At 44.1% G+C, this 16,317-nt stretch overlaps 1 protein-coding gene across 1 annotated transcript in view; it reads right to left on the bottom strand.

The window, feature by feature from the left end:
* SUCLG2 (succinate-CoA ligase GDP-forming subunit beta) overlaps window positions 1-16,317 on the bottom strand; it is a 184,222-nt gene that overhangs the window by 11,286 nt on the left and 156,619 nt on the right. Inside the window, exon 9 of the mRNA XM_056854899.1 lies at window positions 602-722. Within this exon, the coding sequence (XP_056710877.1) occupies window positions 602-722 (121 nt within the window). The remainder of the gene's footprint in view (window positions 1-601; window positions 723-16,317) is intronic.

Raw genomic sequence — 16,317 nt, forward strand, 5'->3', positions numbered from 1 at the left:
TTTCCCAACCCGGAGTTGGCAATCCTAATGTAAGGCTTTCCAGCAGAGGACAACTGAAACCTTTCTCTGTTGGCGGAAGGCTTGGTGGAAAGGTATAACAAGATCCAACCCCATGTCTTTGGATCAGTGTTCTCCCCATTTGGCATTATTCACTCAAAACCATTTCACTTTCTTATTACTTGATGAAGGCTCACAGAAAAGAAGCAAATATGATTAAGAGACTGGGATCCATGACAGCTCTCTGAACAAATTGCTAACTTCTTTGGCAGAAGGGAGAGGAAGACTTGCCATTGCCACTAGCACTTTGTAATGAGTAACTGCTTATTTACATGCACTTCTGTTGGTCAAACAATCTGGAGGAAAATGAAAGGAGAAATGATTGAATGGATGCAAATTGCGGAAGATCCCATTAGTAATGAGCGGGCGAAGAGTCCAATGGGTGGGAACCAAGGATGAGGCGCGATTGGGTCAACAAAGGGAAAGCAGAATGTTTACCCCCTAATTTCACTTGGACTTGGCTAAGCAAGACATTAGGTAAAATTGAGAAAATGGTCCATCTGAAATGAAAGAATGGAAGAGGACTTCCGTGTTGTCCACTCACCTTCCAGTCTGACCACCAGAGGCACCTTCAGTTCAAGCTCCTGGCAGGCTTTAGTGATCCCGTTGGCTACAATGGCACAGTTGACAATCCCGCCAAAAATATTGACCAAAATGGCTTCAACCTGGGTGTGAAAGGAAAAAAAAATTCAACATACTGTCAGCCTTTTTAAGAGCTAAACAAACCAGGACACAGAAGAAAAGGGACAAGACCTCCGTTTTATGATTCCAACTACTCTCTGAAGCAAATGGACACGGTGTGTTGGGGTTGGGGGGAATACATCAAATAGCTGGGCTAGCTTCACAGTGCCATGGCAACCAGATGCCTGGGGCTTTTTGGCTTTATTAAAGCCTGGCATGCTGGATTTGATTTCGGGACATCTAGGCTCAGATGTGGGCCAACTGGGTAGCCACAAGCAAGGCAGAGACTTGCAGCCTTCGTTTGCCGCATATAAAATGGTAATAATGATGCACCCTGGTGGGTTGTGAGGGAGATGCCACAAGGCAAAGACAGAAATCTCTTCAAAATACAGATAGCGTGCCAGGGACGGTGATCATTAACGTTGTGAACACCTTGGGAAAACTGGCTCCAGTGGTGCAATCCGATGAAGGGTTACTTCAGTCAAAGCCTAGACTGGAGAGATGGCACAGGACCCCATTGGAAGAGACCAGGGATGCAATCTGAGTTTGGAAATGCCCCTTCTCTGCTCCAGCTGCATCCATGTGTGAAGAGGTTTTATTTTTCCCCTTTGTTGTTTTGAGACTTTGCACGTCACGCTATGCACCTTTTACTGTGGTGAAGCTAATCTAAAACCGTAGTTATTTTAAAATGAGGCACAGCAAGGTAAGCTTCAAAAGCAAATCTACGCCACTGTGCAAACCTTTCCCTTGTATTAGTGATGTTATTATTCTGAGGATGTTGTTCAGTCCTTCACTCCTTATACATGAAGGCACATTTAGCCAGAATATTCCCCCCTCCCAAAAAAACCAAACAAAGCTGGCACAGCAAAGGGACCTTTCTCCTCATCTATTAAGGGCGTACAAATTATAGTACTATTGGCATTAAGAGAGGATTTGCAAGAGGATTGAATGAATGCTAGAAAGTTGCTGTGGTGCTCTCTGAGTAATGATGCAACAAGGTGAAAGGTCAGCAAGTTATTACCCTTAAGAGATATAGCATATTGTCCTTAAGGGAATCAAAGCTCAATAGGGGACATCTTGCTAGAAACATGTAAAAATCTGAATCCTAAGACTCATATATTTGAGTTCTTAGCAAGAGCTCATGCCAGAAAATTAGAATGGGTCCTACATCAGACAATCATGAAGAGATTAAAGGTAAAGGCAGTCCCCTCTGCAAGCACTGGGTCACAACATTTACTAGGCAGACTATGTTTACGGGGTGGTTTGCCACTGCCTTCCCCAGTCATCTAAATTTTACCCCCAGCAAGCTGGGTTCTCATTTTACTGACCTCAGAAGGCTGAGTCAACCTCGAGCTGGTTACCTGAAACCGACTTCCATCAGGATCAAACTTGAGTCGTGAGCAGAGCTTTGACTGCAGTACTGCAGCTTACCACTCTGCGCCATGGGGCTCCTTTAAAGGGATTCCTTGTTTCTTAAAGACATGAACTTTCCCTCTACCATGACAGCCGCCCAACGGTGAATCCGTATCAATAAATGTAGTTCTGCATATCTGTGAACTTTGCAGCGCGGGACTTTCTAGTTTCTCTCTCCGCTGCATCCCACTGAGCCCCCTGAAATGGTGTGGACCCTTCAGGAACAGCACAGGGGGCCAAGCTGGGATTTGTAGAGGGAGAGGGGAAATAGGTGAAAATTGCCACCTCTTCCTCTGCAAACAGAAATGCCACTTCACTGAAGGAATGCCACTGCTACATGTTAATGTGTGCAACCTGAACTCTTGGTCAATCTGTCAGCAGTGAAAATTGCAAAACAATTCCAGTACATCACTTGTAGAGAAGAACAGCGAGAAGACTAGACACTTAAAAAAAATCTTCCTTAAGTACTTCATTGGAATCATCTGAGCCATACCATTCAGCATGTGGATTCTTAACCAAACCATTGGCACATATTCCATATTCAAAGCAGCATGGACCAAGAGGTAATATACTTCTCCTGACTTGATAAGTAGGAGTAAGAAAATCCTTTATAATTAACCAGGAGAAGTAAGTAACAGAATTCATTACAACAGATTAATTGATAAGTCCCACGGGGAAAAGAGCTACCCATCGACTTCAAGGAACCGAAATTCACCTAACACACAATTAAATTGCCCTACACAAACTCTTTTACTGTATTTATTTATTCAAAACATTTATAAGACTGCCTTTCTCCGAGGCAACTGGAGTTCCCCTATTTCAGTTCAGGCTATTCAAAATGAGGAGTTGGATTCAACCAACTTTTCTGCTGTTGAAAAAGGGAAGAGGGAGTTCCTTTTGACAACCAAAACATTGCTGGGGATCATGGGGTGTTCATGGACAAAAGCCACATGGGACAAGAACTATAGCAGAGATGAGACTAGGTGAGAAGGATTGAAACAGCTGGCTGGATCCAATTTCCTTACAAGCAGGAACCACAAGGACTTGGGGGAGGCACATCATTTTCCCCTCCCCAATAATTTCATCTTTCTTTTCCTTGAAAGCCCCATAGCCCCCATAGCCTCTCTCCCTTTCCTGCTTCCTTCTTATCCTTCCCATCCCATAGCCAATCTACCTTTATCTGCCCTCTTGTCTTCAGCTTTCCCTCTTCAGCTTTAAGGTCTCCCAGACCTTACTCTGAAGCTCTGCTACACCACTTTTATAGGGTGGCTGCTGTTGAACAGTAGCAAGCAGCTAGACCAATGTAAGTCAGGTGGTATCAAGTCACCCAGTAGTTGCTGCCAGGACTGGCTCTGATGAGTCTTCCCTCAAAGGCCAAATTTGGCCTGGAAAGGACCCCCTGCCTTTTACTTGTAGGAATGTTGTGGCTTTTACTTACTGGAATGCTGTGGTTGCCTAGCAACAGCCACTGAGGGTGTCCGTTTCTTAAAGCTACATGCACTCCTTTTATCATTCTGGTTTTTTTTGCCAACGCCAAATTTTTTTAGATTTCAGATTTTTTAGATTTGATTTTTTTTAGATTTGATTTTTTAGATTTGAATTTTTTTAGAATTCAATTTTTTCTGCCACCTTGAGGCATTTTTCAGGTTTGTAAACAGATCAGTCTTGCTCGTTTACAGTTCCAGTCACCAGATTTAAGTATCCTTAGATTTGGTGAACCGCTGTTAGTATACAGACAAGTGGGAACCCACAAGGACTTGCAAGACTCCTTTCCCCCTCCTGCACTATTTCCTCTTTTATTTCCTGAAAGCCCCCACAGCCTCTCCTCTTGTCCTGCTTCCTTTTTAGGGTTGCAAGCTCCAAGTTGGGGAATTCCAGAAGATTTGGGGGTGGAACCTTGGGAGGCAAGGTTTGGGGAGATAAGCAACCTCAGCAGGGTATAATGCCATAGAGTCCACCCTCTAAAGCAGCCGTTTTCTTCATGGGAAACGATCTCTGTCATCTGAAGAGCAGTTGTAATTCCAAGTGATCTCTAGCTCCCACTTGAAGGCTGGCAACCCTAGTTCCCATGGAAGAAACAGCTGCTTTGGAGGGTGGAGTCTGTGGCATTATAGTCTTCTGTGGTTCCTCCCCACCTCAAACCTTCCTCTCCTCAGGTGCCACCCCCCAAATATCCAGGTATTTCCTAACCTGGAGTAGGAAACCCTATTTCCTTCCCACCCTATAACCAACCTACCTTTATCTGCCCCTCTGTCTTCAGCATTCCCTCTCCCCCTCCCCCAGCAGCCTCCACTTAGGAAAACTGTGGCCCAGTTGTGTGGTGCCGACCACTGGCCAGGCCCAGTGGCATGATAGGGAACCCTCAAGGACTTGTGGGGTAACACCTTACTTTCCCCTCTATCCCCCTTCCTACTCTATTTCCCCTTCCCTGCCTCATTCTCTCCTCAGCCATTCACCAACCAACCTTTTAGATCTCTCCCATCCTCAGCTATATCATTTATTTACTTCATTTTTAGCCCACCTTTCTTCATAGTGGGTACCACAGCAGTGGACATTATTGACCTCTCCTCCTAATTATCTACACAAGAACCCTTCAAGGTAGGTTAGGCTGAAAGTATGTGACTGGTCCAAAATCACCCAGTGAGCTTCCACAGAAAGATGGGAATTTGAACCTGCATCTCTCAAACCCTACTTGGAAGCTCCAACTGCTGTACCACCTTAGCTTTCATAGGGTGGCTGCGGTTGAACACTACAAATTTATTATTAGTACTATGGCACCATGGGAGAAAGTCTTCTTCTCTTTTCTAAAATAAGTTTCTAAAGTAGTAGTAACTATACCAGCCATGTGCCAGATCAACTTAAGGAAGTGTGTTTACATCATTAAAGATAAGGAAGAGGATTTCATGCCTAATATAGATATTTTTAATTCCTAATGTGGGCCTTTGCATTTAAGGGTCTGCTTTTCTGCATTCAAGCTGAATTCTAATCAGTTCCTCTAATCCATTGCCAGCTACATGGGGTGGGGGGGATATTGAAGGAAATTAGATTCAGTGCTGGATAATTGAGGTTTGTGTGACTGGCTTTAATAATAACAATAATGTAAATAAAATCAGTTAAATTAGAAAGGAGCCTGATTGAGTTCAATCAATAGGAAACTGAATCAGGTAAGAAATTTAATCTTAGGTTTTATTGTAATCTTATAAATAAGCCAAAAGATCACTTCAAAACAGTAAAGCGATTCAGTTATAAACTCTGCTAAAAATTGGTGAATGTTGTTTATTGTTTCTTTGCTGCCCTAAATGGATTTTGCTTTCCCTTAAAACTGGTTTAACATTCAGGCGACGTATTTCAACGAAGGGATTTATGCCGGTATTTTTTGTGTGCAGAAAAGAAGGAGGCTGGAAAAAAGTGTCCAGAGGGGAAAAAGAAAACCATCCACTGCATATTGCAAACAAGCCCTCATTAACATAGCCGGCATCTGAGAGACACCAAACATAATGTGTGGATTGAGAACAGAGTGCCCTGTCCGCACAGGAGAGAGGCTGACCTGAATGGCATATTAATGATTAACATTTCCACCTAACCGTGCCTTCCAAGTCAGAGCTTTATGTTTCAAGCAGGAGGAGATATAGACGGCGTCTTTGTCCAGTAACTGTTTGCTTTTACTGACACAGCAGACAGGAAAGATCCATCAAAGGAAGGGATGGCCCTTGCGCCAAAGGCAGGGAGCTAAGGATACTATGTGAAGACATCATCTCTGCTTCTATGGCCAAAGCACAACTCATCAATAATAAGGAATAGTGCTAAAAAATAAGGTGCTATGTGAGGATTGTTGGCATTTTACAGCAGTCCTGTGGATACATCTGTATCATGCTTTGAGGGACCCCAGATCGGCTATATATATTGAAGGTATTTTCCTGCCTTAACAGTATATTTATTTATGACATTTATATCCTGCCTTTCCTGAAACTGCCCCAAGTGGTCAGCATCAACGAAAGCAATGATCCAGCCAGCTTTTCACAGGATGCAAAAGGAATGAGGGGTCCCATCTGTCACCCCCACCAAATGCTTTGTTGGAGATCATGGAACCGGCACAGACAACAGTCATGTGGGATGGGTACTGTAGTAAGGGGCGGTAAAGGTAAAGGTGGACCCCTGCGGAGGAGGAGGAGGAAGAAGAAGATGAAGAAGAAGAGCTGGCTTTTATATGCTGACTTACTCTACCACTTAAGGGAGACTCAAACTGGCTTACAATCACCTTCCCTTCTCTTCCCCACAACAGACACCCTGTGAGGTAGGTAGGGCTGAGAGTGTGACTTGCCCAAGGTCACCCAGCTGGCTTCATGTGGAGGAGTGGGGAAACAAATCCCGTTCACCAGATTAGCCTCCACCGCTCATGTGGAGGAGCAGGGAATCAAACTCGGTTCTTCAGACTCCACAGCTCTTAACCACTACCACCATGCTGGCTCTCCAGCACTAGGTCATTACTGACCCATGGGGTGATGTCACATCCCGATGTTTACTAGGCAGACTGTGTTTACGGGGTGGTTTGCCACGGCCTTCCCCAGTTTTCTACACTTTACCCCCAGTAAGCTGGATGGGGGTGGGGGAACTGGTCAGGATTGAGTGAAAAAGCTGGCTGAATCCAAGCAGTTCAAAAATATCACACTCATAATGGTTTGGATCCATACTAAATTTTCTGCTTACACAAGGCACTTGCCAGTTTAACATACCTTTCCTGCCTCCTAATGCAGACTATTGATAACCCCCAAATGCTGCTCCTGGGGGAGAAAGGCAGGAAGGGGAAACTGGTAGAAAGTACCCCTCCCCTTGAGTTATTGGAAAATTGAGTCCAAATCCAACCTTATTATGTATATCAGCCTACATAAGTCATAGCAGTAAGTAAGTCATTGTCAAAATGAGCAGTAAACATTTATATAGCAGTGGATGAAAGGGACAACATTTTCCAAGTAAAATTAGCATCAAACAGAGTTAAGAACCAGGAGGAGGACAAAAAGATCTACACATTCTAAGAAGAGTGGAAGCTAACCAAGAGTGGAAGCTAACCAAGCACTCACTGAAATAAATAAAAAAAGTTTTTGTCTGGCACTGTAATGACAAAGATGGTGCCAGATTTCTCCATATATGAAAAGATGTCAAAGTATTTCTGCACATTGTACACACAGAGAATGATTGTAGCAGGTAGATTTGTATGTGAGTACGAGTGGTCCCTAAGGTACGCTGTTCCCAAACCAGCACCTTGAACTGGGCCCAGAAACAAATTGGGTGCCAGTGAAGATGGACCAGGACTGGAGTGATATGGTCCCCACGATGCACTTCCAACGACCACCCTGGATGCAGCAGTCTCTACCAACTGGCATTTCTGAACACTTCTCAAGGGAAGCCCTATGTAAAGCACACTGCAGTGGTGGAATCTAGATGTTACTAGGGCATGCCCCACAGTGTCCAGATCTTTTCTGCCCAGGAAAAGTCACGATTGGCTCACCAACTGAAGCTGATAGAAGGTGTTCCTGGTTACAGCTGCCACTGCTTATCCAGCGGTAGGCCCAGGTCCAGCAGCACCCCCAAGCTGGGGACTTTCTCCTTCAGGGGGAGAGCAATGCCATCCAGAACAGGAGACACCTTAAATCCTGGGTCAGTCCTGCTCAACAGCAGCCAACTTGTCAGGATTAAGCTTCAGTTCATTACAAGGCAGCCACTCCACATCTGCACGCACAGGTTCAGGCTTTCTAAAGCTTCCCTGGGATCAGCTGGAAGCAAGAGATAGAGCTGAGAAACATCCACATATTGGTGACAGACCAGTCCAAATCTCTGGATGACCCCACCCAGCAGTTTCCACACAGATGTTACAGAGAATGGAGGACAAAATGACACTCTGCAGGACTCCACAGGCCAGAGGTTGAGGAGCTGAGCATTATTCCTTCAACACCAGCTTCTGAAACCTAACTTCCAGGTCAGACTGAAATGTGTGAAGCCAGTTGTTACTTGAAACAGGTCCATGGTTGTCATGGAGGCCATGAAATTCATGCCAAAGGCAGCTTTGGAATGTATGTTGAAGTCCCCCAGCCTAAGGATCCTCCATATCACCCAAGATCACCTCCCCCAGCTCAGGCAGGGAGACTGTTAGGCAGTGGGGTGGGTGGAGTGTAAGGTCGCCAACCTCCAGGTGGTGGCTGGAGATCTCCTGGGATTACAACTGATCTCCAGGCGACAGAGATCAGTTCACCTGGAGAAAATGGCCGCTTTGGAAGGTGACCTCTATGTCATTATACCCCACTGAAGTCCCTCCCCTCCCCAAATTTCACCCTCCTTAGACTCCACCTCCAAAATTTCCAGGTATTTTCCAATCTGGAGTAGACAACCCTAGCAGAGTGCCTACAGAAACCCAAACCTGTCCTGTAACCCCAACATTAAGTACACAGACTCAAAAATGGAAGTATTGTGGACAGGACACTGTGCTAGGGGGACCGAGTGCCTACATGCTACAGCAACATTTCCCTGCCTGGGCTATGCTAATGCATCACCAAATACCCTGAAGGACAGATGGGAGAGGTTAATTCCTCCCCCAGCCAGGTCTCACTGATACATTGCAAGTTAGCCCTCTCATCCAGGATTAGATTACAAATGGCACCAAGCTTTTACAGTCCAGTGGGTTGTTGGTATGATCATCAGCATCATCCTGGCCGAAAGCAGAACCAGAAAGGAAACAGCCTACCAATGTCTGTTGTTGCTTTCCCTTACCTGGTCTGTTCTTTTTGCGCTACATTTCCCCCTACAATGTGCTATTAATCATGGGGAAGGGCCATAGCTCAGTGGTAGAGCATCTGCTTGGCATGCAGAAGGTCCCAGGTTCAATCCCCAGCATCTCCAGTTAAAGGGACTGGGCAAGTAGGTGATGTGAAAGACCTCTGCCTGAGACCCTGGAGAACTGCTGCCGGTCAGAGTAGACAATACTGACTTTGATGGACCAAGGGTCTGAATCAGTAGAAGGCAGCTTCATGAGCTCATGTGACACCATCTCTCAACCCCACTCTGCCCCTCCCAACCCATCACTCTCACCAGTGGGTAAGACAACCAAAAAGCAGACAGTAAAAGAAAAACAAAGACGCACACTCAGACAGTAAATACTAAAAAATCCCAGCACCGATTCTCACTTGGGCTTGTACAAAAAAAACGCAAAAAGAAACAAGCAAACAGTTACGCTTTGGAATCGTTTTTAAAGGCAAAACCAACAAGCTCTATCACTCATTCATAAGACCATATACTGGATGCCTGGCTGTCTGCTGCGGCAGAAATCCTATCCACCAGATATCCTTTGAATCCTATACCAACAATATAAATATTGTATACCACGAGGAAAAGCGTATGCACGTCAAGGCAGATTCAGTGTACGAATTTTCAAAAAGGATTCGCCTCATGTGGCGCACCCTCCCAGAAGACATCAAGCAGTACGCATTTTGCCTTCACAGCGGTGACGTACGTTTATTCTTCGTACAGGGTGAAGAGCAGAACCAGGGGTGCCAGGTGAAAAACAAGCCCGGCTGTTTCTGTGTTCTCCCTAAAAGGGCTTCTCACAACACATACAGTGGTTTTTCTCAGGGGAAAGAACTTTTCTAATAAATCTACACACACACACACAGTGTGGCAAGCAATTGAGGGGGCTAATTAACAGGAGTCCTTAGATCCCGGGAATCAAAGCTCCTGCTAATGTTCTCTTTGTGAGATGCTCCTCCTGGAGACAAATTAAATGTTATCTAATCTTGGAGCAGTAGGAAAAGCTACTCTTCTTGGTTAACCCCCCCCCCCATCGGCTGCTGGTGTCAAAATGTCTCCATCAGAAAAAAAATCGGCACAAAAGTAAATAAATGGGGGGGGGGAACCCTATTACCAATAATGTTGCCTGGCCCTCGCTGCAATCTGTGGCTCTATAGCTGGATCTATTTATCGTCGCTGAAACGAACGGCTGGGCAACTGTCAGTAAAGTCCTGTCTGCAGTGAATTAAAAGCTGCATCTTGGCCTCCAGCCCGCTGGGATTGAAACCTGACAAAGCCTTTTCACACCCCCAGGTATCCTCAAAGCATTTGTTGACCAGGCCTCCCCTGCCAAGGCAAACAAGCTCTACTTATCCCTTCCCCTAGTTGCGGAGGTACCCCAAAGGTCTGCGTGAAAAGAATTTTCCCCCTTCCATTCGTTTCCCACCGATGTTTGTGCCAAAGCGGTCCCGGCGGCCCTGAGGAACACAAAGAACGTCAAAACGGGCTTAATTCAACGGTAGACTTTGTGTGCAGATTTCTTTAGCAGTCCAATTATGAACGTATTTCACCTCAGCTATCACTGTACCACATAGCAATACAATCACTCACGATATCCACTAGAGGACAGTATAATTTCAGCATGGAAAAGGAGTAGAAAATGAAGCCCGGATTTCATTATTTGAAGGGAATACCAAAAAAGAAAAGAAGTCTGTTTTACTTCTTTGTCACAGATTTTCAGAATCCAAGACAAATCAACCAGAAAGTCAACATGCAACACAACCACCTCTTCCATTCTCCCCAGTAAACATGACGTAAGATACAAATATATTCTTAATGTAGCCAGCAGCGTAACAGAGTCTATGTACCTCCTACACAAAACACCCCTGAAAAGCTTTAAATCCTGCCCTACTCTGTGCACTTCATTATATCCAAATCCATAGTTGTAATCATCAACAAAAAGGCAGTGGTTCAGACGTCTCATGAATACCTCTGAGAGGCCTTCTGTTTTGGTGCTTGGAACACTTTTAGGGTTACCAGATCCCTCTTTGCCACCAGTGGGAAGTTTCTGGAGCGGAGCCTGAGGAGGGCAGGGTTTGGGGAGGGACTTCAATGCCATAGAGTCTAATGGCCAAAGATGCCGTGTTCTCCAGGTGAACTGATCTCTATCGACTGGAGAGCAACTGCCCTATGAGGAGCGGTTAAAACGCTTAGGGTTGTTTAGCTTGGAAAGAAGGCAGCTGAGGGGAGACACGATAGAGGTCTATAAAATTATGCATGGTTTGGAGAGAGTGGACAGGGAATTTTTCTCCCTCTCCCATAATACTAGAACGCGGGGTCATCTGCTGAAGCTGGAGGGTGAGAGATTCAAAACAGATAAAAGGAAGTATTTTTTCACACAACACATAGTTAAATTGTGGAACTGCCTGCCCCAAAGTGTGGTGATGGCTGCCAACTTGGAAGGCTTTAAGAAGGGAGTGGACATGTTCATGGAAATAAGGGGTATTCATTGTTACTAGTTAAAATGGATACTGGTCATGATGCATACCTATTCTCTCCAGGATCAGAGGAGCATGCCTATTATCTTGGGTGCTGTGGAACACAGGCAGGATGGTGCTGTCTTGTTTGGGGGCTTCTTCGAGGCACCTGGTTGGCCACTGTGTGAGCAGACTGCTGGACTTGATGGGCCTTGGTCGGATCCAGCAGGGCTTTTCTTATGTTCTTATGAGTTCAGTTGTAATAGCAGGAGATCTCCAGCTAGTACCTGGAGGTTGGCAACCCTAGACACTGTAACAACAATATCTCTGATGCTAGGGAGTGCTGTGCAAGAGACATAATTCTTTGTCAAGTTCACAGATGACATGTATCCTGGAAAATACATGTCCCATGGTTCCTTGCTGCGTCCTAAGAACCACAGAAAGATGGAAGAGGAAAGACAAGCTTCACACAGCGGTTTCCTGCAAAGCTTCCCAGTTGGCACAATGGTCATGAAAATGGGGAGAGAAGGTAATAGCTGAAGTGACAGGGCTGTGGCACCGCATGAGATTTTTTTTAGCTCAACAACATTCCAGCTCTCTCATAAAAGGTTTCTGGGGAGGAACGGTTGAGCTTTGATATGGTGCCTCCCACTCCAGATATCAGCACAATCATTACAGTTATATGATAATCCTTCCGATTTATAACACTGACACAGTATCTGTACATTCCCAGCGGATGATTTCTGTTCTAGATAAAGTACAAATTATCTGAAGAAGTGAGCTGTGACTCACGAAAGCTCATTCCCTGCCAGAAATGTTGTTAGTCTTTAAGGAGCTACTGGACTCCTGCTCTTTTCCACGGCTACATACAGACTAACATGGCTACCCATTGTGAAGACTATAAAAGTCGGCATCTTAAATGATCTTGAAACAGAGGCAGCATGATGTAAAGCTTGACCAGTGTCATCTCTACCCCCCCTCTCCTTGACAGGCTTAACCCAAGAAGCTTTTGAATGTAGTAAGTTCAGCACCCACTTTTATTTATCTTCCAGGGATAGGGGAATAAAGTGGTTAAGAAAAAAGGATAGGGACTATTTTCAGGTGGAACACAGTCTTGCTGGACCTATTTATTTATAAGTTGCAGTTGATAAATGCAGGAGTGCAGAGAGGACCATGTTTCACCCAGAAATGTGATTCTAAGACACCACAGTGTCGTGGCAAAGGGTTTCTTTCAGCCCACTCCCTTGGAGGCAAAATCTTATATCCATCCCTTTACTAGGTTTGCCAGTCTACACTCAAAAGGCAGACTCTGAAATTTTTGAATTCAGGACCTCTCCAAACTATCTGAAATCACAAGCCCTATGTAACTAAAATCTGAGATAAATTTTTTCTCTCATTCCCTCTTCCCATCTGACTCTTCCAACCCTTTCATGGATCCTGATAGGTTGTAAGGTGGTCTGCCAACACACCAAGCAGGAATGAAGGGTATTGGTGTTCTTCAGAAAGGGGCAGGATCTTTGCCCATCCTTCACAAATACACACCAGTATATACCGTGTACTCTTTTACAGGGTATATTACCTGATTATATATTACCTGAACATATACTAGCTTTTGTTGTCTCCCCTGACATTTAAAATCACGAACATTAATTTTCTTGAAGATTCAATAGTACTCTAAATTGTTTAATTCTATTGGTCAGAGGAAGATAAGCAGGGGTACGATGTTTGCACTCCAGTTAGAAAGCTGAAACTGTCCCCTCAATTCCTTCCCCTGTTTGAATCAGGGAAGAAAGTGAAAAAGAACCCAACTTTATCACCCCCTTCCCCAAGTCATGGTACTTTCTGATTTCATTATCGTTTTGTGACTTGCTGGTGGAACGACCTCAAAATGTTTCCTTACTTGAGGTGAACAACTCCCAAGCATTGCCAGGGAAACGGAAACAAATCTCTCGGTTGGTGACCTGGCACCCTCAACATAAGCCAATGATGTGGATACGCTGCCCCTTGCAAGCAAAGCGCGCAAAGGAGTCGCTTCCCTCAAAAGTAGGGCTTCTTTCCAGTGTGGCTCGAATCCCTCCTGTCCGGTATCAAAGAATTACTTTGCCATAAGCAGAGGCTGCCCAGCTTGGCTCTCAAAGGAATTCCCGTGAAATGTTTCCTCTTTTGTTCCCATTTGCCCTCTTTTCCCTAAAGTGGTCATGTTGTTTGGACAGACTCGGGAATTAATAGCTTATTTTCCTGCTTGGCTGCAGCATCGGGCAAAAACCTCGTAATGAACTGACTCGTATGTGAGCCACAGTCCCTGCTCAGTATGGTATAATCAGTACCCTACTGTATAATTGGTATAATCAGTGCGGCGATTAGAAGGCTCAATATAATCATGGCTATTGGTATGCACGATTTCTACTGATAACAGCTGAAGGAGAGTTTCCTTAAGCCAGATTGCCAGAGGCTTCTGCTACGGCAGCAAAAAGGCTAAAGGGCTCTCCTCCCTTTGCCACCACAAAGTTCAGGCGCAACATGGTGCGCAGCCAAGTGACACCTGTCAACATAGCTCGTCATGTCAGCTTCAATATCTGTTTTCAATATTGTAATTTTTATACAGAAATCCGCAATTTTATATCAATGCTTCCTTTCTATTGAACAATTGTTCGCCTCACGCTTTGGAGAAGGTAGCACAATTTTTAAAGACTGCTATAAAATGCCGCAAATCAGTTAAACAGATGGATGTTTTAACTCACAAGTGTCTTTGAACCATTTTGTAAGGTTACATTTTAAAAAAATTGTTTCTACATGCAACTGTATCTATAGTGATTTTATGCCAATAAAGGACGATGTCAATGTCAATGAAAATATCTGTTTTCTAGCAGGACACTTCATGTACCGGCAGCAACGCTTAATGTTTTGCTTTGTTTACAGGATGTCTTTGCCTTCAATTTTTGGGAATGAAGAAGAAGAGTTGGTTTTTATATGCCGACTTTCTCTACCACTTAAGGAAGAATCAAACCGGCTTACAATCACCTTCTCTTCCCCTTCCCACAACAGACACCCTGTGAGGTAGCTGGGGCTGGGAGAGTGTGACTAGCCCAAGGTCACCCAGCTGGATACATGTCTAGGAGCGAGGAAACAAATCCAGTTCACCAGATTAGCCTCCGCTGCTCATGTGGAGGAGTGGGGAGTCAAACCCGGTTCTCCAGATCAGAGTCCACTGCTCCAAACCACCACTCTTAACCACTACACCACGCTGGCTCTCTTACTCCCTCATGAACCTACCCAATTCTTGCTTGTTTGCCAGGTATTTTGATGGGGTTTGAATGGCAGGCATCTTTTAAGGGATGGGAGGGAGAGATTTGGAGTTGGTTATTTGATTCTGATTTTAATTGGAAATGTTTTAAACTATTATTGTAAGCAGCCTTGAACCACAAGAAAAGGTGGGATATAAATGATTAAACAAACAAATCTTCAGCTATATTTATTAATTATGTACTTCATTTATAACCCATCTTTCTCCATAATAAGTACCCAAAGTGGCTTAATATCATTCTCTTCTCCTCCATTTGACCCTCACAACAACCCTGCAAAATAGGTTAGGTTAAGTTAAGAGTGTGTGATTGACCCAAGGTCATTTAGTGAGCTTCCATGGCAGAGTGGGGATTTGAACCTGGCTCTCCCAGATCCTGAAACTGTAACCATTACACAACACTGGCTTTCATGGAGCAACTGCTGTTGAACAGTAGCAAGCAGCTGGGCCTGGATGAGTCATGCAAGTTGCGTGGTAGCAAGTCACCTGGTGTCTGCTGCTGCTGCTGTGCTTGGCCCATATGAGTCCTCCCTCAAAGGCCAGATCAGCCCTGGAAAGAGCCACACACCCTTGACAGAAACCAAGGCTTGAAGGTTGGTAATATTGTTGTGATTGTCTAGCAACAGCCACTGAGGGCATTTGTTTCTTAAAACTACATGCACTGCTTCTATTATCTTTTTTGGGTGGTGGGTAAATCAAATGTATTTTTTTTCAGATTTTTCTGCTTGGGGCTTTTCCAGGTTTGTAGAAATATCTCTCTTGTCTGTCCATAGCTGAATCTCTGGATTTAAGTATCCCCAGATTTGGTCATGTTAAGAATTAGATATATTGATGCTAAAACCAATAAGTCATCAATCAAATCATTCATTATTTAAACAATATCAATATTACAACTAGCTGTATGCTACTTTCAAAATTTACCACACATGCCAATCAATACATAAGAAAATTAGATATCCAGGAACTCTAGGAATTGGTAATGCTCACCCCATTTTTGCAATATACCTAGAAAAGCAAATACAATCCTCTTAGCATTGTACTATGACCTTTCTAAAAATTACTTTTATGCAAAATGCTGACAAAGGGGGAAGTTTGGCTGACATATAGGCAGAGTTTTACATTTTCCTTGTTGCATAAGGACACACATGCAATATACTTTAAAGGACATATGGCAAGGGAACACCAAAACCTTACTCTGAAGAAACATCATTCCATGTTTGACAACATTCCTTAAATACGTGCTGTAGTCATTTGTGGTACCCGTCAAAACATTTACTTTTGATACCCACCCACCAGAATAAAAACAGAGGAGGAATGGTTAGTCACCAGCTATGAGAGAGATTTGGGAATTTCAGCATTTTGTCACCTGAGAAATGTCTTTGACATTTATTCCCTGTGCAGTAGAAAATAGAGTTCTACAGTAATCCTTTCTAGGTCAAGCCACTTTTCAATTGAAAGAAGGGTTCTAAATGAAAAGAGGAGTAATTAACACAAAAACACAGTTAGGAGTGCTGAACTGCATTTGTTATATCAAACACTGAAACCATGCAAATAATTAAAAGCCTGTTCTGTCAACAATAAGAATGTAGCCATCCAAATTCAGTTACTCCGATC

The sequence above is a fragment of the Euleptes europaea genome, chromosome 1 (assembly GCF_029931775.1).
Source record: "Euleptes europaea isolate rEulEur1 chromosome 1, rEulEur1.hap1, whole genome shotgun sequence".
Taxonomy (NCBI): Eukaryota; Metazoa; Chordata; class Lepidosauria; order Squamata; family Sphaerodactylidae; genus Euleptes; species Euleptes europaea.